The 27,832-nt window shown below is 28.9% G+C and overlaps 1 protein-coding gene across 1 annotated transcript in view; it reads left to right on the forward strand.

The window, feature by feature from the left end:
- Positions 1-27,832, forward strand: part of LOC145243063 (cadherin-related tumor suppressor-like) — a 50,767-nt gene that overhangs the window by 22,454 nt on the left and 481 nt on the right. The window contains exons 8-14 of the mRNA XM_080106168.1: positions 4,232-6,655; positions 7,086-7,227; positions 13,397-15,834; positions 16,451-16,592; positions 17,242-17,471; positions 24,595-27,027; positions 27,674-27,815. Coding sequence (XP_079962294.1) covers positions 4,232-6,655; positions 7,086-7,227; positions 13,397-15,834; positions 16,451-16,592; positions 17,242-17,471; positions 24,595-27,027; positions 27,674-27,815 — 7,951 coding nt within the window. The remainder of the gene's footprint in view (positions 1-4,231; positions 6,656-7,085; positions 7,228-13,396; positions 15,835-16,450; positions 16,593-17,241; positions 17,472-24,594; positions 27,028-27,673; positions 27,816-27,832) is intronic.

The following is a 27,832-nucleotide window of genomic DNA, read 5'->3' on the forward strand; positions in this document are numbered from 1 at the left end:
CAAGGCTCTGAGCTTACCACTTCATTAGGGTGATTCTTTCTTCTTCAAATAAAGTCTGAACATTCTGAGCCTTGTGACAAGGTGCATTGTCCTGCATGAAAATAGGAGATTCACAAAGATTATGACATAATCTTGGTATCACATGCTGCTGAGGAAGTTTTTTTTGTAAATTTCAGCATTGATATTGCCATGTATACAGATTACAAGGACAACTGCTGCAGATAAAATCATTCTCCACAGAATTACACTACAACATCAAACTGTCCTTGATACCTTTAGAAGACAGTCTCTCATCTTTTCTTCACATACATAAATTTTGCCTTCAGTTTATTAAACTTGGACTCCTCACTGAAATATACCATATCCCGTTATGCATCACTCCAAACATGTTCTTTCACAAACTTAAAGCATGCTATACTCTTGTATTTTGCTTTGAAATGAGGGGGCTTTGAAGCATAAAATCTTGTATTTTTTAACAAGTGAGAAACTGTTTGCTTTGAGATCTTATTATCTGTCTTTTTATTAAATTATGATCAATAGATGAAGCAGTTTCAAAACGCCTGCCAGCCCCTCATATTTCCTCCTATGTCTGAAAACATGCTATGTGGCATACAGATATCTGTGCATGATGTTGCCAAGCTAATCAAAAACCTTAATTCCAGTAAGACAACTGACCCTGATGGCATTCCTATTATAGTGCTAAAAAAGCTTCAACCAGATCTAGCTTCCATACTTACAAAGCTGTTTAAGCATTGTCTTAAGGAGAATTGCTTCCCAACATCCTGGAAAACCTCATCTGTATGACCTATACTTAAAGATTCAAGTGATTGGTCGTCTCCTTCTCAATACAGACCAATCAGTCTCCTGTGCGTCATAAGTAAGTTGCTAGAATCTGTGTTAAATATAGAAGTAGTCAACTACCTCAGCAAAAAGACCCTCCTTAGTGACATACAATATGGTTTCCATTCTGCTAGATCTACAGCAGATGTGCTAATAGTTATATCTCTTAGGATTAGTGAACCCCTTGATGCAAACGTCCTTTCTAGAGCAATTGCTCTAGACATATCAAAGGCCTTTGATATAGTATGGCATAAAGGTCTACTTCACAGAATCTCCAACTACAGTATAGCTGGAAATGTCTTTTCAATTATTAAATCATTTCTCTCTGATAGATTCATAAGAGTAGGGTTGATGGGCAGAAATCAGTATCTCACAGTAATAATGCTGTAATCCCTCAGGGTTCCATCTTGGGCCCAACTCTCTTCCTGATCTACGTCAATGATTTCCTAAATCACATTCTAAGATCATTTGTAGACATTTATGCCAACAACACTACCATCTATGGTAACACTTCAAAGGCTGTAAATGACCAAGTACTCTCTGATTCTCTCTCCTCTGATCTTGAGCACATGGTGCAATGGGGAAAGAGGTAGCTGGTTAATTTTAATGCATCTAAAACCAAGCTTCTATTTTTCCATCATCAATGCTCTGATCCCCATCTGGCATCAGTTAAAATGAATGGCTCTTGTTGTGAGGAGGGTTCATGTTTTGACAAGCTTCTAGGTCTGACCTTTACTCCTGATCTGAAATTGAGCATGTACATCAAATCCGTTGCCAAGGCGGTTGGAAAAATGATGACATCCTTCTACCACTCCAGTAGATATCTCACTGCTGATGCAATTCTCTATGTGTATAAGAGCCAAGTATGTCCAAGGATGGAGTACTGTTGCCACATATGGGCAGGAGCTGCTAGAAGCATATTATCTCCCCTTGACAAAGTTCAAAACAAACTTGTTAGCCCTTTCTCTTCTCTGCAACCTCTTTCCCCCTGAAGAGACGTTGCAAGCATGTTTCTGCTTTATCATTATTTTCATGGTAAGTGCTCATCTGAGCTTCAATCGATGGTCCCTCCCACCTTGCCTGACTTTCATAAAAACATTCGTCTAGCTGAAACCACTATCAATAATTTCCCCCACTCTTTATTTGTGGCTAAACCTAAATGTAGATTCCATGAACAAAGCTTCTCTCTTAGAACTGCACACCTGTGGGACTCTGTTCCATTTTCTTGCTTTTCGATTGACTACAATATGGTTATCTTCAAGTCCAATGTAAACAAGTTCTTAATGAGCCGTCCCCTTAAGTAATTCAAGTTACCAAATTTCCACTACTAACGATTACTACGATATTTTCCCATTGACTACCGTACACTCATTAACTCTTATTCTCAAGCAAATGGCCTCTGGGCCTTGATAAGTGGTGACTCCTTTGTAAAAAAAAAATGTTTTTGTAGACATTCTAACAATTCCTCTTCCATCTTTTCTTGCAAATCTTCTGGAGGTCTGCCAGTTTTGAACTATGTGTCTAATCAGCTTTGTACCTACTAATATGTTAAATGACACTTTTAGGCCAATAAACAATATCAGAAATTTCTGAAACTTACTTTTTTTCTTGATGGTTAATGTTAATGAGGTTTTTTTTCTTAAAAAGAAAGTGTTTTGAATGTAAAATAAATCCTGATGATTAATGAACTTTTATCTATTTTTGAAGAACTACACTAAGTTTTTTTTAATATAAATTAAAAGATTTTGCAAATTATTAACATCATTCCTTAACTTTTATAAATTGTTCTATTTAATCTTTAAAAAAAAAAACAGAACTATTATCTAAAATCTGTTAACTTTGTATAATATTTATGCATTACATCCTATTTTTCATTCAGCAAAAATTTCATTGCTAATCATGCATTACTTTTTAAGTAATACACATATTTATATCTTTGTTGTCTCCGTTCCTTATATTATGGCTACTACTCTATATTGGATGAGGTTTAACTATTTTCCCAAACTATTCTAACTCCTTATGCAGCTATTTGTAATTTTAATACAAGAAAAACTTTTTTTTAATTTCAGTAATTGAACACCTGTTTAGCTTAGTATATATTACTAACTATTGTAATTGTAACAATATTAAATTATATTACCCTCTCCCCAAATACATGGAATACTAATAAAATAATTTGGAATCAATGTTAAAGTAAAAGATATGAATTAAAAGTAATATTATTACAAAAAAATGGTAAAATTGGATTTACATTTTATTTTCATAAAATATATCAATAAAGTTAATGAGTTAATTATCATATTTCCTTCTGCAATACTTTTTATTGGCTATAATTAGAAAAAATAGTAAAAGGAAATATCAATTATTAATGTATATAAAAATAAAGAGTTGTAAAATGTCAAATGATATGTTAGTTTCTATTGTGATGCCTGATGCAAGGGGAATAACTAGGCCACATTTGATATTTTGGAGACTATGTATTTCTTGTTTAATAAAGATAGAATTAAATTTGGCCAATTTCATACCATTTAAGATTTGCTTTGGCATCATTCTACTAAGCTTTTTCGGAATGAGGTATGGTTCAGACTAGTCCTAGGAGGTATATCCTCCCTTTTGTCAGAAAGAAGGTTGGTTTATTACTGTCACTACCAGGAAATTCAGACAAATCTGTTCACAGCTATTTTTGTACTTAACTAAAAAGTATCTGCCACTTCATTCTGGGAGGAATAGTGGATTTTCCCCACTTTTAGACCTTGTGTCGCATTTTGTTGCAAAGAGTAAATTGTTTTATAACATTGTTTAAGATATATAAATCTAATGATTAATTCCTAAATTTAATGCAATCAGGAAAATGCTGATATTTCTGTGTGTTTGATTGGTAATTTTTCAATAAGAACTTAAAATATTAAAGAAAATGATGATTATGAATAAGTAAATAGATGTCTTTTCAAGCCCAAAAGCTTATAGAACCGTATTTATCCCTATTGTTGACATCAACTCTATTCATGACAGGACACTAGTCAGCATAAAACCATTGAGATTTGAGTATTCATTTTATCTTTTTAATGATTAAAATTAGTTTTCACAAAGATTCCAGAATTAAAGGTATAATGATAGATTCTTAAAACAAATATAAACATTTTAAATCTCTGAGAATTTGTTGTTCAGTTTGAAGGTGTAGAAAAGAAGAACAAATATTTTGAAAAAGATTTCTAATTATCAATTTAGAATATTAGTCATTAAAATGGTAAATCTTGAAATCATTTTTTGAACCAGTTAACTTTTTAATCATAAGCTAGTCATGATTTAGTTTAAAGTTATTTAACTTGTTAATTTTGTTGTTTTCTGGTTTTATTTAAAGCTATTCCTTTATCAAGTTGATACCTGAAAGAAGATGACATCACGTTTACATATTCTACTCATTGTCTTTCCCGTTTGCTTCTGTGCTGACCTCATCTACAATGTGGAAGAAGAACAGAGTCCTGGCACATACATTAGTAATATTGCTAAAGACTTTCATATCATGGATAGTATTTCTCCAAAAGATCATCGACACATTACCTTCACACAACTTAAAAAAGGAAACTCACAATTATTCCGTACTGAAAAGAATTCAGGAAAATTATACACTGCACAAATATTGGATGCTGAGTCTTTGTGTACTTTTAATACAGAATGTTTTAGAATGATTGATGTTGCTGTTAGAAAAGACAAATCTTTCATAAAACTTTTAGAAATCAAAATAATCATACAAGATGTAAATGATCATAAACCAGAATTTCCAAATCAAGAAATCAATATTGAATTTGATGAAGGTTATGGAATGGGTATGAAAAAATATATTCCATACGCCATAGATAAAGATATCAGTGGCCAAAATTCTCTAGTCAGTTATGAACTAAAAAAAAATAATGACGACCCATTTACATTATCAGTGTCTAAAACTTTGGTTGGAACATCAGATCTTAATCTTGTATTAGAAGAAAATTTAGACAGAGAAATAAAAGACTCTTATTTTATTCAAGTGATTGCCAAAGATGGGGGATCACCACCAAAACAAAGTGTTTTAGATGTTCACATTACAGTCACAGATATCAATGATAATACTCCCGTCTTTTCTCAAAAACTCTACAATGTATCTATCAAAAATGAACCAAGTGAAACATCTCCTGTTGCTACTTTATTGGCTACAGATTTAGATTCAGGACAAAATGGAAATATTTCTTATCATTTTAATTCAAAAACATCAGATTTTGCTAAAAGACATTTTAAAGTTAACCCATTGACTGGGGACATATTTTTATACAAAGAAATTCCAATTGGACAAAAGTTAAATAATAATTTGTATGTAGAAGCAACAGATGGAGGTCAGCCTCCATTGAGTAGTTTTGCTATGGTAAAAGCTAATGTGATTAACCAAAGAAATAATGCTCCTAAAATAGATGTGAACTTTTTGTCAGCATCTTCAAGTGTCAACTCTACTTCAATTTCTGAAGATATTGAAATAGGCAGTTTTATTGCATATGTGAAAGTCACTGACCATGATGCTGGTCAGAATGGAGAAGTTATATGTGATCTCCATCATGATAAGTTTAAACTGAAAAGTCAAGGATTGAACAAATACCAAGTGATTCTGAAAGACCCATTGGATAGAGAGACAGAGGAAAATCATGACATCACAATCAGCTGTGAAGATATGGGATTCCCACCGTGCCATAGTGAGAGTAAGTTTTCAATTAAAGTGATGGATGTGAATGATGTGAAGCCGAAATTTAGTAAAGCAAGATACAAATTCCGTATCAATGAGAACCAGAAGGCTGACATTGATGTCGGCTCAATCAATGCATCTGATCCGGACTTGGGAGCTGGAGGGGAACTGATGTTTTCTCTGCAAAGAAATAAGCATAAAAGTGAAGAGGTGCTGCTGCTGCCTTTTGTGATCACAAAAGATGGTTTTATTTCAACAAGTGAATCATTGGACCATGAATTACAAGATGTTTATAAGTTTGAGGTTTTGGTGAAAGACAATGGAATGCCATCACTGAATAATACAGTGGATGTGATTGTTGAGGTTGAAGATGAAAATGATAACAGTCCATATTTTACATTTCCCAGTGTTAATCCACACAATGTGGAAGTTGTGTATTTTGCTGATGAAAGCAAGAACGTGACAGTTGTGAGGGCACATGACAGTGACAGTCAAGAGAATGCATTTCTGAAATATGAAATAAGTGCAGGCAATGAGAAACAGTTGTTCACGATTGACCATTACAGTGGTTTGTTGTCTTCTACGGGTGCCCTTACCAAACAAGATGCCGGCTCATATGAACTGGAGTTTGTAGTGAAGGATAGTGGTATGCCCGTTTTATCAGCCACAACTACAATCTTTTTGAGTCTGCTATTGAAAAACAAGAGCTCTTCTTCTTCTTCTTTGGAAAGAGTAAATGGTGTGCTGCAAAATGGTGAGTCTGAAGAGAAGGTGCATCTTAATATGGTGATTATTATTACATTATTGGCTGTGATGGTGACTATCATTGTTACGGCTTCAATCTCGATCTGCGTGCTTCGCTGTTGTAATGCTGCAAGTGTAGATGGAGATGATGTTTCTAATAGATATGTGAGTGAACAAAGACATTTGATGTCATCTTCTTATCGAGGGAGCTCTTGGCCAGATGTTCCTACTACAATGATAAATGCTCCCAACTTTGGTAGAAGTGCTGAAGAGATGGCAGCCAACAGAAGGGAATCATATCCGAGATTCATCAACCAATCACCAATAATTAGACCAAACAATTCTGTTGATCTCACCTGTCAGGTATATAATTTTTCATTTTCTTATTATAACATGAAAAATATGTTTCTCTATTTTCAATTAAATATAATTATTTGAATTTTTCTACACATATGTTCCTCTCAAAGATTAGTAAGAAAAAATATTTACAAAATCTTAATACAATTTTAAAAAATTTAATTTTTCCCATTACATATAAACTTGAAGCATATTGCATTATATGTAGAAAATATTGATAGATAATAAGTTTCTAAAATGTAAAGTGTAATAGGTTTTTAAAAAATATAGTATTTTCGTTTTTTTTTCAATATAATTATTTTTTTTTTAATAAACATGATCTTTATTATTGAAAATAAAATGATTGTATAAAGTTTTATATTTAATTAAATTACTTATAGTAGTAAAACATCATTTTGGTTATATAGTCAATTATTTTTCTTACATTGTGATGCAGATGACACCTGTGCTTCAAAACGGCGATAAGAACACATTGGTGACTCCTTATTGTCCAACATGGACATCTACATTGTCTTCTCATGCTGACAGTGGACGTGGTTGGAGTGAAGTAGGCACTGGACATACAGAAGAGATGACAGGTAAATAAACACTTTTAATTATAAAGAAAGCCTAACTTTTTAAAATGTATTATCTACATATGAATTGCATGTGATTATATTATTGAGATTTGTTTGTTGTTTTCAGATCATCTGATTCCACAATTCTTCAAGCCACATGTTGGGCAGGTGAATATGACAGATAAGAGGAACATAGAAGGAAACTTTAACTACCCAAATGAATCAACAATTTCAGCCAGATGTTTTTCAAAAGCAACAAATAATGCCAACAATTTGTTGAGAGAGGAAACAGAACAAAGATCACATCATTTATCAGACAGCATTCAAATTACTCACAATGCAAGACCACTACCCCCTGTACCACACAAAATACACTAAGCATACACTTTAAATATAACATTTGTTTTCCCTAATCTTTTAATATGAATTTTTATATCAATAAATTTGAAAATATAATGAGTAAAAAGTTAATAAAACTTGGAATTTTAGAAGAGTTTGATCAAATGCAATAACTGGCTTATTTAACATTAATTCCAGTAGAATCGCATATATTACAAATTTTGACATTATTTCTAAGTTTCTTATGTCTACTTTATTATATATATATATATATATATATATATATATATATATATATATATATATATTAGAAGTTTACTCAATCATTTATGCATCAGAGTTATCTGTTAATTTTTTTCAATGGCAAATAAACTCCTCAAAAGTGTAATATCAAATTAATGTTTTACAAACTTGCATAATTTCCTATAAAATTAAATTTAATTATTATACATGTGTATGTCTTTAAAATACAAAAAGGTACTATATATTAAGACAGTATATATTAATCTTTATGATTAGTATTTAGATTGAGGACATTTAATTTTCGCAAAAGTTATGAGCATATAAACGTAATATTCTTAAAAACATAATAATAATACATGTTTATTTTCTTAAAATAGTGATTGGTACACTATATGTATTAATATCAAACTGAATTTTAAAATGATTTAAGATTGTTAGATTTTGTTTTATTAATTTAAAACAATGTATTTTAATAGGATCAGCAAAATTCTTACACAAAAGAATTTTACAAATTTTTTCGAATGTGATAGAATTCATTAAAGTATATATCAGTCTTTATGGTCTTTTTTCAGTAATACACAAGAAAAAACTTCCTCAAAATCAATAGGTCCTGGATATGACCTAAAACTATATCCGATGGTGAGGCCCCACATTGTAGAACTGGGGGAGTGCGGAGCCACCCTTTAATTGCCATTGTTCCCAGGTCCACTCTGACCCGGAGTGGTAGTACCTGTTAGGGTCTTAACTATTGGTTAAATAGAATCCGACTTAAAAAACAAATATACTCCATTAAAAAGTTCCTCAAAATAACTAGATTCAGCATTAAATAACCTGAAAAAGGTTGATATGCCGTAAAACAAAAACAACCAACCAATCAAAATCAATAATAAATATTGAATTCACTTTTGACAATAAAGTTTGCTAATCTAATTATTTTACTTATTTAAAGAGTAAGTTGGATGTTTTGTATTAATAATGAGGTTTGAATTATTAAACCTATTTTTCCAAATATTATTTTTAAATTTAAGATTTAATAAAAGTTAAGAAATTGGAAAAGTGAAAAATTTCCATGAAATATAAATAAAAGCTCTCCTTTCTCTAATCATAAGAGATGGAAGGAGGAAAAGAGTTGATAAATGGAAGAATAGAAATGTCCACATAGCATTATGGGAAAAAATAACAAACTATAGTTTTTATTTTATAAAATCCCAGAAAACAGTTTTTCTTATATTTAATATAATTTAATATAGTGTAATTTAAAAAATATATGTTTTTGTTTTACTATTTTTACAAATTCTTTCTTGTGAATGAGAACTGCAGCCATTACACACACATCATACATATTAGGATTATTGCATATACACTTACAATTACAAAACCTTTTCCACACTCTAAGTCATCTATGCACTCTAACAGTCTCTTTGTTCTGTTTTCATTATATAAAGAATACTGGAGGAAAAATTCCTTGTATTTCTTGGATTCTTTAATCAAGATTATAATAAAAATCAGGTAAGTTAATAATTTAAATTTCCAATTGATTGTTTTCTAATGGAAATATGTAGAGCAAATCTACGAATATATTTTCATTATTTAAACATGTTTGAACTTTCTTCAACAACTTAGAGATTACATGGGAGGCAAAAAAGACATATTTGTAATAAAATTTGAATAGATACTTTGTTGTATGTTCTTAATAATTTTAGAATAAATCTTATTTATTCATATCTTTCTTTGTATTTGCAAAAAAATTTACTCATAGATTATCTTGTGTACTCTTGCATAAAGCTAGTTTGGCAGCCATCTTAAGCTGTTATTTTATTTATTCAGTGTCTGTGTTTCATATGAACTTTCTGCGTGTAATTTACAAAAAAAATAATGCTATGATTAAGATACAAACAATTTAAATATATATTTGTTTTTAATATTTTTTTTTCATATTTACAGCTTTTAAAATAATTATTCATGCTATAAGAAAGCTTAAATATATATATTTTTAATGTTTGAGTTAATAGTTATATTTGATTTATATAGTTTATTTTTTGTTCACTGTTTTTGTTAAGTATAGAAATACGCAAGAATGTTATACTTTTATATATATATTTATAAAAAAAATGTGCTCCTCATAGTTTTAATTTTATTACATTTTAAAAAGGAATTTTCTTAGAAATAAATATAAGTTAAAATAAAAATCACAAAATGCCTTAAGTATGATTAATAAAGATGTCACATAAAAAATAATCAAATTTTATTTTAAAATAATAAAGACATTTTTTCCAGAAACTAGTTACCTACCCATTGTAGATCATGAACCTTTTATTTTGATTTTTGTTTTGCCTTTTTTAATTATGAAATTATTTTATTTCAATAGGATTTTGAAAGTTAAAATGAGTTAATGTGGTATCGTTTAATCATAAAATTATTGTTTGTATTATTTGAATTGCACCATAAAATTTTTATTGAACCAAATTGCTATAAAAGTATAACAAATTTTCTTACGATAATATTGCTTTTATATTCATTTAGAGAATTATCAGATGTAAGTACCTTTTAAATTTTCAGTTTTTTAATACAGCATGATTGGCTGAGAATTTTCAAATGGGAAATGACTTTCTATTTCTATGACAGCTTACATACTTTCAAATTTCTTAAACTATCAAAATATTAATATGACTGACTTATTCAAGAAGAAACATAAATGTTATGTCTTCATGATTTTGTGATTAAATAATTTTTAAATATGATTTTTAAAAAATGGTGTAACCTATTGCAAATTTAATTTCAATAAATAATCAATTAATAATAAATAAATAAAAAAAACCATGGCTATGTCCTATACAGGCAAAAACATGCACACATATAGAGACACATGAGAAGTGTTTGCATAATTTTTTTTATTAATGTAGAGATATATAATGTATAGGTTGATTATAATATCATGACATCAGATATTGATTAACTTTTTTAATCAAATATTTAAAAATATTTTGGAAAAAAACTAACCATTTTTGTATTTGGTTGGTTTAGTGTAACACTTTTTTGCTATTATTTTTATAAAATATTATAAATATATAATACTTTCTTGTAATTTTAATGTAAGGAAAACTTGAATAAATTTCAATAATTTAAAATCTGAATATTTAAACTAATTTCTGTATAACTTATTATATATTCCTTAATTTTGAAATTTGTACTTGTATTATTTGGACTACTATTCAAATCTTAAATGTTTTTCTCACAATGTTTTGGCTGATGTAAAATCTGACCTCCTTTAGGTGTATTTTATGTAATTCAGGAATCTATAATGGAATTTTGAATAGAAACCTTTATTTAATTGATAGGAGTAGTTACATCGGTCAAAACATCCATAATGAAAATGTAGTTAAAATAATACAAATTATTAATCCCCATTTCAAAATTCCAAAGCGTAGTGTAAAAATATTCATTATCAAGAAATATACAGATTTTTAATAAGATAATTTTACATCAATAAATACAAATAATTTTCATCAAAAATATCAAATTAATTGCTTAATTTGTTTTTGCAGATTTAATTATGTGATCGTACTTATATTTTTTAAATTCATAATTAAAAAAGGTTGACTATAGATTACAAGAAAGGAAAAGGAAATAAAATCTTTGTAAAAAGTCACACACACATAATGCAAGGGAAATAACTATGAAAAATGTGGTATTTTCGTGATTGTTTCTTGTTTAATAAAAATATGAGATTAAACTGTTATATTTAATTTTTAGTCATATTTTTAAATAGTATATTATAAAGTGGGTATTTGCCGGTATATTACCTTCTCTTTTAATTGATTAATTATTTTTGCTATTAAAGAAAGGAAACTATTTCACTTAAATAATATAAGGTCAACATTTGCCCATATATGGAGTATTCTTGTCACATTTGGGCTAGTGCATCTGCTACTAGTTTTTCACTCCTAGAAAGTTCAAAGAGTTCAAGAAAGAATCAACAACCTGTCCCACACGGTCAACCAGACTCCAACCCCTGTCCCATCGATGAAATATTGTATCCTTGTGCCTGTGTTACAAGTGTTTTAATGGAAGGTGCTCCGACAAACTCCAAGCCCTTGTACCCCTTTGACGTAAATACCACAGACAAACCTGACAAGCAGCAAAATCCCACTTCTATACAGTAGATGCTTGAAAGCTTTCTACTCTAAAAGTTTCTTCCCTCAGATTGCTAAACTTTGGACCCCCCCCCCCCGGGTCCCTGCTTCCCTGACTGTACTAACATGTAGAAGTTCAAGTGTAATGTAAACAGACACCTTTTGCTCAACTCCATGCATAGTATCCCTGCAAATTATGTCCCAAATAGTAGCTCCCTACATTAAAGTGACACTATGCCTTGTTTGGGGTGAACAAGCAATTAAATTTTTTTTTAATATCTTGTAATTTATTAGAAATCATAAAAATTAAACTCTGCTGCTAGCAAAAAATTAACATTGATGTTAAACATTTATATTTTCGAACATATAATTCAATAATAGTGATTATTTCTTCATTTTATTTTTACTTATTCGGGAAATAATAATCATAAAATTGGCATATCACTTTATGTGTTGAAATAGATCATTATATTATTACTATTATTATCATTATATTATTACTAGAGATTTTTAATATTACTATTATACATCATTATATTATTACTAGAGATTTTTAATATTACTATTATTCATCATTATATTATTACTAGAGATTTTTTGTGGAATTAACAAATTCCCAAAGATATAACAGTGTTGGAAAGCTGTAGACTATAAATGCATTGGAAGTGAATGAATTTTGTAAAATAATTTTGAATGGATATCTAAACTAACATTATTCTCAGTGGATTTAAATAAGTTAAGCAAATGCTTCTTTTTGTCCGTCAAGAATTTGAATTTTTTTGTACATTTTAAAATCTTAGTTAAAATATATCTCCAGATTATTTCGTAAAATATTTAAAAAACAGTCTTAAATTTTAAAATATCATCTTTGTTATAATTTTTCTAGAAATAAAATTTTGATTATCAATTATTGTTGTGCTTTGACATACATCAAATGACGTCTAAAAAAAATGAAAGACAACATTCTTTCAAATAACGTAATTTCTATCACAATATTTTTTATGAAAATGATAACATTTTTTTATTTATTTCATCACTCATTTTTTAAACACATTGTTAAAACAAAATTGACGGTAAAAATATTAAAATTTATATTTTGATTGTATTTAGATATGCTGGGAATGTGAATAGAGGAGGCTGTTATCAATAATTTAAGCAAACATTTTCATCACATTTTCATAAATAAAAACATAACAATAAACTCCTGAAACATCTGATAGAATTTTAAATGTCAGCATCAAATTAATTTAAGCATTTTTTCTTCATTAGAAAGTGCAGATAAGAAAAATTTCACATATTCAAAAAGCTATTTAAACTATATGTTTAGAGTATTAATCATAAACTTATAAATATTTTAATCGTTTTTCAACTAGATTAACTTTCACATAATTCAACAATGATTTAGTTTAACATTGTTTCATTTTTTTTATATGTTCTGACTTAATTTAATTCATTGTTTCTTTTTTTTTATACAGTTGTTATCTGTGAGAAGATGTCATCACATGTATATATTCTACTAATTGTCTTCCCTGTTTGTTTGTGTGCTGACCTCATCTACTATGTGATAGAAGAACAGAGTCCTGGCACATACATTGGGAATATTGCAACAGATTCTGATGTTATGTTTAACATTTCCCCCAAAGATCATAGACACATCACCTTTACACAACTTAAAAAAGGCAACACCCAGTTATTCCGCACCGGAAAGAATTCAGGAAAATTATACACCACAAAAATATTGGATGCTGAGTCTTTGTGTAATTTCAATACAGAATGTTTCAAAATGATTGATGTTGCTGTGAGAAAGGACAAATCTTTCATCAAACTTTTAGAAATCAAAATTATTATTCAAGATGTTAATGATCATCAGCCGGAATTTCCTAACAAAGAAATTCATATTGAATTTGATGAAGGTTATGGAACTGGTTTGAAAAAATCTATCCCACATGCTATGGATAAAGATGTCAGTGGTCAGAATTCTCAGATCAGTTATGAACTACAGAAAAATAAAGAAGACCCATTTACTTTATTAGTATCTAAAACTTTGGTTGGAACATCAGATCTTAATATTATATTAGAAGAAAGATTGGATAGAGAAATAAAAGATTCATATTTGATCCAAGTGATTGCAAAAGATGGAGCATCACCACCAAAACAAAGTGTTTTAGATGTTCACATTACAGTCACAGATATCAATGATAATGCTCCCATCTTTTCTCAAAAACTCTACAATGTATCTATCAAAAATGAACCAAGTGAAACATCTCCTGTTGCTACTTTATTGGCTACAGATTTAGATTCAGGACAAAATGGAAATATTTCCTATCATTTTAATTCGAAAACATCAGATTTTGCTAAAAGACATTTTAAAGTTAACCCATTGACTGGTGACATATTTTTATACAAAGAAATTCCAATTGGACAAAAGTTAACTCAAAATTTGTATGTAGAAGCAACAGATGGAGGTCAGCCTCCATTAAGTAGTTTTGCTATGGTCCAAGTAAATGTAATCAACCAAAAAAATAATGCTCCCAAAATAGATGTGAACTTTTTGTCAGCCTCTTCTAATGTCAATTCTACTTCAATTTCTGAAGACATTGAGGTGGGCAGTTTTATTGCATATGTGAAAGTAACTGACCATGATGCTGGTCAGAATGGAGAGGTTATATGTGATCTCCATCATGATAAGTTTAAACTGAAAAGTCAAGGATTGAACAAATACCAAGTGATTCTGAAAGACCCATTGGATAGAGAGACAGAGGAAAATCATGACATCACAATCAGCTGTGAAGATATGGGATTCCCACCGCGCCATAGTGAGAGTAAGTTTTCAATTAAAGTGATGGATGTGAATGATGTGAAGCCGAAATTTAGTAAAGCAAGATACAAATTCCGTATCAATGAGAACCAGAAGGCTGACATTGATGTCGGCTCAATCAATGCATCTGATCCGGACTTGGGAGCTGGAGGGGAACTGATGTTTTCTCTGCAAAGAAATAAGCATAAAAGTGAAGAGGTGCTGCTGCTGCTGCCTTTTGTGATCACAAAAGATGGTTTTATTTCAACAAGTGAATCATTGGACCATGAATTACAAGATGTTTATAAGTTTGAGGTTTTGGTGAAAGACAATGGAATGCCATCACTGAATAATACAGTGGATGTGATTGTTGAGGTTGAAGATGAAAATGATAACAGTCCATATTTTACATTTCCCAGTGTTAATCCACACAATGTGGAAGTTGTGTATTTTGCTGATGAAAGCAAGAACGTGACAGTTGTGAGGGCACATGACAGTGACAGTCAAGAGAATGCATTTCTGAAATATGAAATAAGTGCAGGCAATGAGAAACAGTTGTTCACAATTGACCATTACAGTGGTTTATTGTCTTCTACGGGTGCCCTTACCAAACAAGATGCCGGCTCATATGAACTGGAGTTTGTAGTGAAGGATAGTGGTATGCCAGTTTTATCAGCCACAACTACAATCTTTTTGAGTCTGCTATTGAAAAACAAGAGCTCTTCTTCTTCTTTGGAAAGAGTAAATGGTGTGCTGCAAAATGGTGAGTCTGAAGAGAAAGTGCATCTTAATATGGTGATTATTATTACATTATTGGCTGTGATGGTGACTATCATTGTTACGGCTTCAATCTCGATCTGCGTGCTTCGCTGTTGTAATGCTGCAAGTGTAGATGGAGATGATGTTTCTAATAGATATGTGAGTGAACAAAGACATTTGATGTCATCTTCTTATCGAGGGAGCTCTTGGCCAGATGTTCCTACTACAATGATAAATGATCCCAATTTTGGTAGGAGTGCTGAGGAGATGGCAGCCAACAGAAGGGAGTCATATCCTAGATTCATTAACCAATCACCAGTCATTAGACCAAACAATTCTGTTGACATCACCAATCAGGTAAAAACAAGCTATTTCTTACCTTAAAGACTAAATTATATAGCTTTTCCAAACATCTTTCAGATTTAAAATATTTTCACATAGAACTTACTCATCAAATTTTTTTCATGTGTATATAAAACTAAAGTTTATTGTTACTTGTATTACCATCACTTGTCAGGTAATTCTGGCACAATTATAAAATGTCACTGAAATAGCTTTTATATTAAGTAATCAAGTTCATCAGCTGATATCATCTGTAAGTAAATTAGTTCAAAAGATATTGATAAATAATAACATGTTTTTAAATATGAGGCATAATTTTTATGACATATAAAATAATTATAGAAACAGTTTTTCCTCAGCCTCTGACTTAAATATTAACAGTCAAACTCTAATTTTACATCCGCTATTTTATCAAATTTTAGTTTTCTTTTTCAGTATAAAAGCTTACAACCAAGCACTATTTTTCTCATAAAAAAGATTGGTTTAAATTATATCTTTAACTAAATTACTTATAACAATAACTCTTTATTATTTTCTCGGTTTTTATAGGATTTTGTGAGAAACTTGTCTTTCCTGTACCAATAAACACATTTTGTATCATAAAATGTTAAAATTCTATATTAAAATTCAGATGACACCAAACTTTCATAATGGAGATAAGAATACATTGGTGACTCCTTATTGTCCAACATGGACATCTACATTGTCTTCTCATGCTGACAGTGGACGTGGTTGGAGTGAAGTAGGCACTGGACATACAGAAGAGATGACAGGTAAATAAACACTTGATAATTATAAAGAAAGCCTAACTTTTTAAAATGCATTACATACAAGTCTGTGCTTCTTCGTGTGTCAATTAAGTTCAATCTAAGATTTCATGAGTTTCTCTCCATTTTAACTATTGTTAACTCTCACTTATTACTCGGGTTGAGTTCTCAACAGCTATATCTTTAGTACCAGGTGAGTAAATGCTGGGCTCTAACTTTATCATTTTTTTGGGGGGGGACGGGGGATACAGAGGAATTACATGGTTATGATTCAGTGGATATTTAGTATATCTTGATGACAGTGCATGTTGACTACCTGCTATCAACACTGAAAGTACCTAGACTGGTATCAACTTCACATTGCAACTGTTCATTCTTATTGACATATTGAACTAAACTGTTTGAATAAACATATGACAAATATCTCAATTGAAGATAGGTGTGGAAATGTCATGTTGCAAAAAACTTGAAATGAAAATGAACTCAACTAATGGTACATCAGAACAAGCATAATTATACTGTTTCATAGAGAAAATCACATTGTGCTGCCATGGCCAATGTATAACCCACAACCTATGTAGAAGAGATACATTAAACAAAGAAAAAACACATATAAATCTGAATATAAAAGTTTTTATTTATTTGTTGTTTTCAGATCATCTGATTCCACAATTCTTCAAGCCACATGTTGGGCAGGTGAATATGACAGATAAGAGAAACATAGAAGGAAACTTGAACTACCCAAATGAATCAACAATTTCAGCCAGATGTTTTTCAAAAGCAACAAATAATGCCAACAATTTGTTGAGAGAGGAAACAGAACAAAGATCACATCATTTATCAGACAGCATTCAAATTACTCACAATGCAAGACCACTGCCTCCTGTACCACACAAAATACACTAAGCATACACTTCATATTGACTTCCACTAATTTTTTACAATTTTTATATAATAAATTTGAATATTTAAAGAGAGTAACAAATGCATAAGAATTTTAAAAATTCAGAAAAGTTTGATTAAATGCAATAATTTCTTTATTTACAGTTACTCTAAATATATTCACATCTATTACAAATATTGACATTATTTTCAATTTCTCAGGTTTTATTATTATGATTATTATTTTACCTTTTGGTCCGTTTAGGAGGATGTTATTATAATTATGTAAAAGCAGGTAAATAATCTTAAAAATTCGTAATAAATATGTATATTAACTTAAAATAGTAATTTATGTGATATTCAAAATATCAATATCTTACTGAATTTTTAAAACATTTCCGATTTTTTTAAAATTAAAAACAAATGTGTTTTCAGATAATAACCATATTTGTTGCACATAAAAATATTGTATGGATACATAATTTATAAAATATTGAAACAGAATTTATAAACATATTAACTTTCATGTGCATTTTGTTTTACATTATTTGAGTTTTTTTTAATAATAAATAAATAATGCCAATATTTCTGATTCAGTTTTTTAATAAATAAATAATTCTTATATTTATGATGCACTTTGAAAAGGTTTTACTTTTGTAAAGAATTTTTAAAATTAATCAGAAATCTTAGAATTACTTTTGAAATAAAATGTTTCATAACATTTTCTTATGTAACTGTTTTCTTTGTAAAAATATTTTTAATATTATTAACAGTCAGTTTTTAAATTATTGAACTCATTTTCTAAGTATGAATTTTTTAATTGAAGATTTTCGGTGAAAAAAGTCTGAAATCGTATAAAGTTAATAAAGTGGAAAAAAATTAAATGTTCTTATTTTCTGCAATATCCACGTAAATAAAAACATGTTATCTTCTGTTTTAATTGATTCTGTAATCATAAAAGATGGGAAGAAGAAAGAAGTTGATAAATGGAAGAATATAAATTTTCATGCATTGCATTATGGGAAAAATCACAAAGCATAATTTTTATTTTATAAAATCTTAGAAAACAGTTTTTTTATGAACAGGATCATTTAATGTAGTGTAATTTAATTATATATGTAATTGTTTAATTTTTACGATTCTTTCAAATTTTTTCTCATGTAAGTTAATAGCAGCCATTACACACACATCATACATATCAGGACTACTTCATATACACTTACAATTAGACAATGCCCAACCTCTTACATACACTAACATGTATATACACTCAGATATAATAATCATCTCTTTGTTCTGCTTACATTGTATGAAATACACTGGATAAAAGACTACATTTCCTTGGATTCTTTAAAGTAGATTATTATTTTAAAAATAAGGTAAGTTTGTAATTTAAATTTCAAATTGAGTATGAATTTTAATCGAGGGATTTAGAGCAGATACATATATATTTTTTATTTTTGAAATTTCGTCAACATTTTGTAAATTACAAAAAGAAAGAAAATGCACACTTCTAATATAATTTTAATAGATATTTTGTTTTATATTCTAAGTAATTTTAGAATAAATCTCATTCTTATAAACTGATCAGATCACTTTTATTCATGAAATAGTTTTATTCATTGCTTTTCTTGACTACTTTTGCATGAAACTAATTTGGCAGCCATCTTAGTTTGTTTATTAAATATTTATATTTCACATGTATTTTAGAAATCTAATTTACCACAAGATTTATTGGTATTATTAGGATGAAAACAATTTATTCTTTACAGTTATAAGTTATTGTATTATGATAAAATTACAATTACATAAATTTATATTTTATTAAAAAAATCATTTTTTAAACCAATATAGGAATTTTTACTAAAAATTACCTGTATCTACCCAGCTTTACCCATATTTTATTTTTGTTACTTTTTTAAAAAAATATGCTGAGTTTTTTAACAATTTTTTTTATCAATTCTATTTTGAAAGTTAAATTGAGATATTATTATGGTATTATTTTTACTATTAAATTATTAATTGAACCAAATTATAATTGAACTAAAACTAATTTCTTTAAGGAAGTATTGCTTTGATATCTATAAAATCACTGGATGCAAATAGCTTCCAAAACTTTTAATATATAAAGATTTGCTAAGAATCTTAAAGCCAGAAATAATTTTTTATTTTAAGTTAAATGCTCTAAATAACCTTTCACCTTTTTAAAGGATCGCAAAGATTTTTCCAATGATTAGCAAAAGATTAAAACGTTTAATGATTTGTTAAAGAAACATTGGAAATGCTATTACTTCATAAAGTAATTAAATTATTTTAAAATAGGAGTTTTAAATAGGTTTACACTATTACACTTTTTATTTCATTATATAATTTATCATTACTAAATAATAAATAAAAATAATAGTAATAATGCTAAATTTTGTATAGATATGAAACACAACACAAATGCACATACCAAAAGACGAGAAGTGGTCACATCATTTTTATTAATGTAGAGATATATGATTTACAAGTTGATTAGAATTTATATAATATCATAGCATTAAATATACATTGGATTTTTTGTCGATATCTTTAAAATATGTAAAAAGCAAACAAACAATTATATATGAAATTAAAAAAAAAAAAAACATAATTGTATATTGGGTTTGGTTATTATTACTTTTTCCGGTTATTTTCTCCCCAACAATAATAGATAATTATGAAGCCTTTTGTAATTCAAATAAAAAGTTAGCTTTAATAAATTGGAATAATTCAGAATCCTGATAACTTTAACTGATTTCTGTTTAGTTTACTTTAGTTTAATATAAATCCTTAAGTATTCATATTTTAATATCATTTATTAACAAAAAATACATGAACTACTAATAGAATAATTTAAACTCAATTGAGGTTAACATTGAATTTACATTTTATGTTATCAAATTGATCAATGAAATAAATTGGTTTATCATAACAAATTATTTTATATTTTTTATATTTTTTATTGATTATCAATAATTAAAAAAGGAGAAAAGAAACCTCAATTATTTATATAATTTATATAATTTATATAATCAATAAAAAAAAAATGCATGTAAAAAGTCAAATGACATTCTTTCATAGATATCCGATGCAAGGGAAATAACTAGGAAAAGCATGATTGTTCAATGAAGATAATGTGCTTAAATTGCTATATTTAATTTTTAGTTATGTTTTTAAGTAGTATTTTACAAAATGTGTTTATGTCTGCATGTTATCTTCTGTTTTAATTGATTCATTGTTTTTGTTATAAAACTATAAAAGGAAATTATAAAGGACACTATTTTATTTTATTCAAATAATATATCTTTTAATTTATTAGAAGTCATAAAACTAACACTCTACTGATAGCAAACAATCAACACTGATATTAAACGATTGTGTTGTGCAAAATATAATCCATCAAATTCCGGTATTAAACGAATGTCGAATCTGTCCACTTTATTTTTTTAAATCACTGCTTATCAAAGTCACTTGAAAATAAAATAAAAACGTTGAGATAGCTTGTAAAATGGTAAAAAAAAAAAGCAGTGTCAAACCAATACTTATATATAATCTAAAAATATATCTATTTATTTTTTAAGAAAATTGCGCCATAAAAGATGTAAAGAAATATTATAGGTAAATATAACACACTATAAGTAAAATCTAAAAAACAAGAAATATTTTATTAATCAAAAAGATAATACAAAAATAATGGGAATGTGTAAGATGCTGACAAATACTTAAAGGAAGGAATAAAATTAGTTATTGTTAGCTAGTACATGTTAAAATAAACTAAAGATATAGTACACTATAAGGAAAAGTATTATCATCTCCTAGGCACAAATAGTGAAGAGTATAATGGGGAGAAAAAGGGCAGTGTGTATGAAAAGGAACACTTAGTAAAGGAAACACAATAAAAGAAACAAAAATCTACTGAATTGCAACAGTATGAAAAGAAACAGCTTAGTAAAGGATGTTTTTGGTCAGGTTAGCCAAAAAAAGTTTTCAATTATGTTCTTGCTTAACAAACATGGCTACTGGTATAAAATAATAGATTGTAACATCAAATAATTTCCAAAAAGTTTGTGTAACATATCTGACTTAAATCAAACATTATAGTCCATTAGAAAAAAACAGAAAAGGAAAACGTTCCCCAGAAACAAAAATCCAATGAATTGCAACAGCATCCACTGTCTGATTAATTTTCATTAGTTAATATATCCCCTGTCTCATTACTTTAAATACTACTTATATTAAAAAAGCATGTAAAGTTTCATTAATTTTCATTAGTTTATACATCCTTAGTCTGATTACTATTAGAAAACACTTGTATTTTGAAAAAAGAAAAAATAGAATTATATAAGTATTTTTTTTTAATCTCCACAATGTCTCTTTTGGGACCTTAATTTTGTCCAACTTAAAAACTAGCCAAGTGTCTAAGTTTGTTGTCATGAGAAAATAAGTAAATAGACAATATACAACATCACCTTATAATTTCGGAGGAGGAGGAGGTTACTGATGCACTCATTCCTGAGTGAGTATTGCAAAAATATATAGGTATTTTGTTCCCATCCAAGATATTCCTTTTTGCGGAGCTGAATGTTCTCCATATTAAACTCGACCCTATATTTACAAGTCATAACTTGGGTTTCATATGGAAGCAAGTAAATTGATATATTAGACATTACCTCTTTCTTTAACAGTATTACCTGTTATTTGAGATGTCATAATTTATGAGGGAGTGCTTACAGGTTTATATAAGTATTTTTGTTTCCTTCCCAGTGTGCTCTTTTTTTGTGAGCTAAATTTTACCGACATACTCATATCTAACTTTTTTCTTGAATGGAGACAAATAAATTGGTACAATATCAGTTATTAGTTACTCTATTCTGATGGGGTATGGATGAATTGCCTGCCGGAAGCATCTTCGTTCAAGAATGAATGCCAGCAGGACTATGCAGATACTCTTTTTTCCATCCAGAGTGCCCCTTTTAGGAACTAGATTTTTTTATTATATTAAAAGTGTTCCTTTATGGAGAGGTAAGTAAATAGAGACAGCACTTTTTTTTTAAACTTTTCTCTCTCTCTCTCTCTCTCTCTCTCTCTCTCTCTCTCTCTCTCTCGTGCGCACGCATGCACACAATTTGAAAAATTGTTTCAGTAAAAGAGATCATGAGAAAAAGAGTGAGAGAAAACAAAATAAAAGAAAGAGAAGGATAAAATTATCACAATGCAGCTGATTTTCTAACATTGGTTTCAAACATTTTTTTAGCAACAATGAAAGAAATACGTTTTTGTTTTAGTAAAAAAAAAAAAACACCGATTTCCTGACACCCCAATCACTAATTTAATCTCATAAAATGAATATTAAAGTGTTTAGAAAAACCTGTTTGATGTAATACTGAAGCAGAATGTATATGGTTTGTAGTTATAGTTTCGGTAATTTCAACCAGACATACAAAGACACTTGCTCTGTATCTAATATATAAAATATTTATTCTCAAAGTTTGACAACGGCAACTTTGTATTCATATTCTTACATCATGATTTTTACACTAGAAAGATTCAATTATTCCATCTCTTACCTCATAAAATTCTTATTCTGGCAAGGAAGAGTTTTAGAATGAAGATATTTTTCATCTATAACCTAAACAGTTTTCAAGTCCTGTGGTTAAGATGATGGCCTAGTAAATCTATAAATGTCTTTACCTAGAAGTTTAGATTTGATCAGTGACTAATATTTTTTTTTCAAGGTTTCTTCCTTCTATCTATTTCAAAACAATAAATACTATAGCAGCTAAAAAGTTTTTTGTTTTTTTTTATTTTTATTTTCTTACTTCAAATATAGTTAGTGATGAATACTTTTTATCATATATTTTTTAAATAATGTTGGTTTCTTTTATCTGCTTGAAAACGAAATGTTTAAGCTTTTAGTTAATACAATTTACACTGATATATAATGAATTTATTTAACTGACTTCCGTTATTTTTGTTTAGTTTTGTTTGCTTTACTGTATATCAACCCATTTGTTTTTTAATGTATCATTTTGTTATACATGATTTTTCTATCCAATATTGTAGGTCAGAGGAAGAAATGAGCAAAACAAACATACAACTACAACAACTTGAATATAATGTCATGTTAGGAACACAATAATATTTACAAAAAATAATTTCCTTGGAAAAAAGAGTTAATAACGCTCCAATTTTTAATCTATTAGTATTTAAAACATTTTTAAGAACATGGTTAAATATAACTTTGCAAAAAGATTTCAATAGATTTTAAAATAATAGTATTTTACTTAAAAATAATTTTTTAATAGCTGCAAAACAAAAAGAAATGTATGAATACTCTTAGGTAATGCTAGCTCAGAACAACAAATGTAGTATATAATCAAGAGCAATTCAAGTTTTAATTCATTAATGTTTCTTTAATTTACCATTTATTAAAGAAATGCAAGTCAAATGTTACAAATGTAAACTTACACATATATTTATTAAAATCGATTTTCATGACTTGTCTGCTCAATACAACATTATACAGTACAATTACATTAAAAGGGTAATTGCTTTGAATGATTTAATTAATTCAAACAATCTAAATCATTAAACTACTGATTTTCTATTTTGAAATAATGTAATTTTCAATTATGTTTTACTTTTAAATAATCATGTTTATAGAAACTATGAATAATGAATTAAGATTTTATGCCAGTTAATATGTTCTAAACATGAATTAAAATAAAATAGTTGTTGAAAATATCTGAATTTTAATACATTGTGAAAGTGATTCAGAAAATTGACAAAAAATTGTTGTTGTATTAAACTTTACATATGTAATTGGGAGCTTAGTTTTTTTCTTTTCATATTGCTTTCAGATTCTTAAAGAGATGTTAACATTTCAAAATTCAGAAGTATTTTTTTTTTTCAATTAGAACGTGCAAATGGTAATCAACTGTTTCTTTTAAAAATCTATTTAATATCAATTCAAACTATTAAAATTGTAAATATTGAAATCATGATTTTCACAAGATTAACTTTATACTCATTCAACATTAAAATATCAATATTTTGTGATTTCATTTAAAGCAATGTTTTTTTTTATTCAGTTGGTACCTGAATGAAGATGACAACACATCTATACTTTCTGCTAATTATCTTTCCTGCTGGAATGTGTGCTGACCTCGTCTACAATGTTGAAGAAGAACAAAGCCGTGGCACATACATTGGCAATATTGCCACTGATTTTTATGTCATGGATAGCATTTCTTCAAAGAATCATAAACACGTCATTTTTACACAACTAAAAAGAGGAAACTCCCAATTATTCCGTGTTGATAAAAATACTGGAAAATTATTTACAGCACAAATATTGGATGCTGAGTCTTTGTGTACTTTCAATGTAGAATGTTTCAAAATGATTGATGTTGCTGTTAGAAAAGACAAATCCTTCATCAAACTTTTAGAAATCAAAATTATTATACAAGATGTAAATGATTATAAACCAGAATTTCCTAATCAACAAATTAATATAGAATTCAATGAAGATGTAAGAATGGGAATGAAAAAGTCTATTCCGCATGCTATTGATAAAGATATAAGTAGTCAAAATTCTCAAGTTACTTATGAACTTAACAAAAATGATGAAGACTCATTTACATTATCAGTGTCTAAAACTTTAGTTGGAACCTCAGATCTAAATATTATATTAGATGAAGAATTAGACAGAGAAATAAAAGACTCTTACTTGATTCAAGTGATTGCCAAAGATGGAGGATCACCACCAAAACAAAGTGTTTTAGATGTTCACATTACAGTCACAGATATCAATGATAATACTCCCATCTTTTCTCAAAAACTCTACAATGTATCTATTAAAAATGAACCAAGTGAAACATCTCCTGTTGCTACTTTATTGGCTACAGATTTAGATTCAGGACAAAATGGAAATATTTCTTATCATTTTAATTCAAGAACATCAGATTTTGCTAAAAGACATTTTAAAGTCAACCCATTGACTGGTGACATATTTTTATACAAAGAAATTCCAATTGGACAAAAGTTAAATCATAATTTGTATGTAGAAGCAATAGATGGAGGTCATCCTTCATTGAGTTCATTTGCCATGGTTCAAGTAAATGTGATCAATCAAAGAAATAATGCTCCCAAAATAGATGTGAACTTTTTGTCAGCCTCATCTAATGTCAATTCTACATCTGTTTCTGAAGATATTGAGGTGGGTAGTTTTATTGCATATGTGAAAGTAACTGACCATGATGCTGGTCAGAATGGAGAGGTTATATGTGATCTCCATCATGATAAGTTTAAACTGAAAAGTCAAGGATTGAACAAATACCAAGTGATTCTGAAAGACCCATTGGATAGAGAGACAGAGGAAAATCATGACATCACAATCAGCTGTGAAGATATGGGATTCCCACCGCGCCATAGTGAGAGTAAGTTTTCAATTAAAGTGATGGATGTGAATGATGTGAAGCCGAAATTTAGTAAAGCAAGATACAAATTCCGTATCAATGAGAACCAGAAGGCTGACATTGATGTCGGCTCAATCAATGCATCTGATCCGGACTTGGGAGCTGGAGGGGAGCTGATGTTTTCTCTGCAAAGAAATAAGCATAAAAGTGAGGAGGTGCTGCTGCTGCCTTTTGTGATCACAAAAGATGGTTTTATTTCAACAAGTGAATCATTGGACCATGAATTACAAGATGTTTATAAGTTTGAGGTTTTGGTGAAAGACAATGGAATGCCATCACTGAATAATACAGTGGATGTGATTGTTGAGGTTGAAGATGAAAATGATAACAGTCCATATTTTACATTTCCCAGTGTTAATCCACACAATGTGGAAGTTGTGTATTTTGCTGATGAAAGCAAGAACGTGACAGTTGTGAGGGCACATGACAGTGACAGTCAAGAGAATGCATTTCTGAAATATGAAATAAGTGCAGGCAATGAGAAACAGTTGTTCACGATTGACCATTACAGTGGTTTGTTGTCTTCTACGGGTGCCCTTACCAAACAAGATGCTGGCTCATATGAACTGGAGTTTGTAGTGAAGGATAGTGGTATGCCAGTTTTATCAGCCACAACTACAATCTTTTTGAGTCTGCTATTGAAAAACAAGAGCTCTTCTTCATCTTCTTCTTCTTTGGAAAGAGTAAATGGTGTGCTGCAAAATGGTGAGTCTGAAGAGAAGGTGCATCTTAATATGGTGATTATTATTACGTTATTGGCTGTGATGGTGACTATCATTGTTACGGCTTCAATCTCGATCTGCGTGCTTCGCTGTTGTAATGCTGCAAGTGTAGATGGAGATGATATTTCTAATAGATATGTGAGTGAACAAAGACATTTGATGTCATCTTCTTATCGAGGGAGCTCTTGGCCAGATGTTCCTACTACAATGATAAATGATCCAAACTTTGGTAGGAGTGCTGAGGAGATGGCAGCCAACAGAAGGGAGTCATATCCCAGGTTCATCAACCAATCACCTGTGATTAGACCAAACAATTCTGTTGACCTCAGTTGTCAGGTAAGATTTTATTTCCAGTCTTTTGGACATATTTGAAGGCTTTTCTAAACTTTGAACCTTTTTATTCATTATCCTAAAAACTATTTTGTGAGGTAAGTAAATATTTTTGGATATTTTTTTCATTATAACATGAGGAAATGTCCTTAAATATGATAAAATCAACTTGTATATTGATACTTTCATATTGATTATTAAAAAAATCTTTATGAAAATTTTAACATAATTCTGTAATCTTTAATTGTTAAAAATTTATTATTATTTAAACTTTCTTTTTTCATGTCAAAATGCTTATTGTTTTAAAAAAGACTAACTGAATATATATTGTTTCCTGCGATGCAAAAGCATTGGTAAGTAATAATCTGTTCTTAAAACTAAAGCATAATATATGAACTTATATTTTTATTAGATTTATATTTTTTTAGTCTTTAATATTTTAAGCTTAGTTACCATCGAAAAATTATTGTCCAAATTTATGGTGTTTCAAATTGTTTATATTCATTAATTGAAAACATTATTTACAATAATATACATATGCAATATTCCATCATTATGTATAATTTTAGCAAATAAATATAATTTTCACTATACACAAAACAATTGTTTCGTAAGTTTTTTTTTACGTTAATACACTGTTTTTATAATATAGATGACACCTAACTTACAGAATGGAAATAAGAACACATTGGTGACTCCTTATTGTCCAACATGGACATCTACATTGTCTTCTCATGCTGACAGTGGACGTGGTTGGAGTGAAGTAGGCACTGGACATACAGAAGAGATGACAGGTAAATAAACACTTGAT

The sequence above is a fragment of the Euprymna scolopes genome, chromosome 21 (assembly GCF_053919585.1).
Source record: "Euprymna scolopes isolate OS-2025 chromosome 21, ASM5391958v1, whole genome shotgun sequence".
NCBI lineage: Eukaryota > Metazoa > Mollusca > Cephalopoda > Sepiida > Sepiolidae > Euprymna > Euprymna scolopes.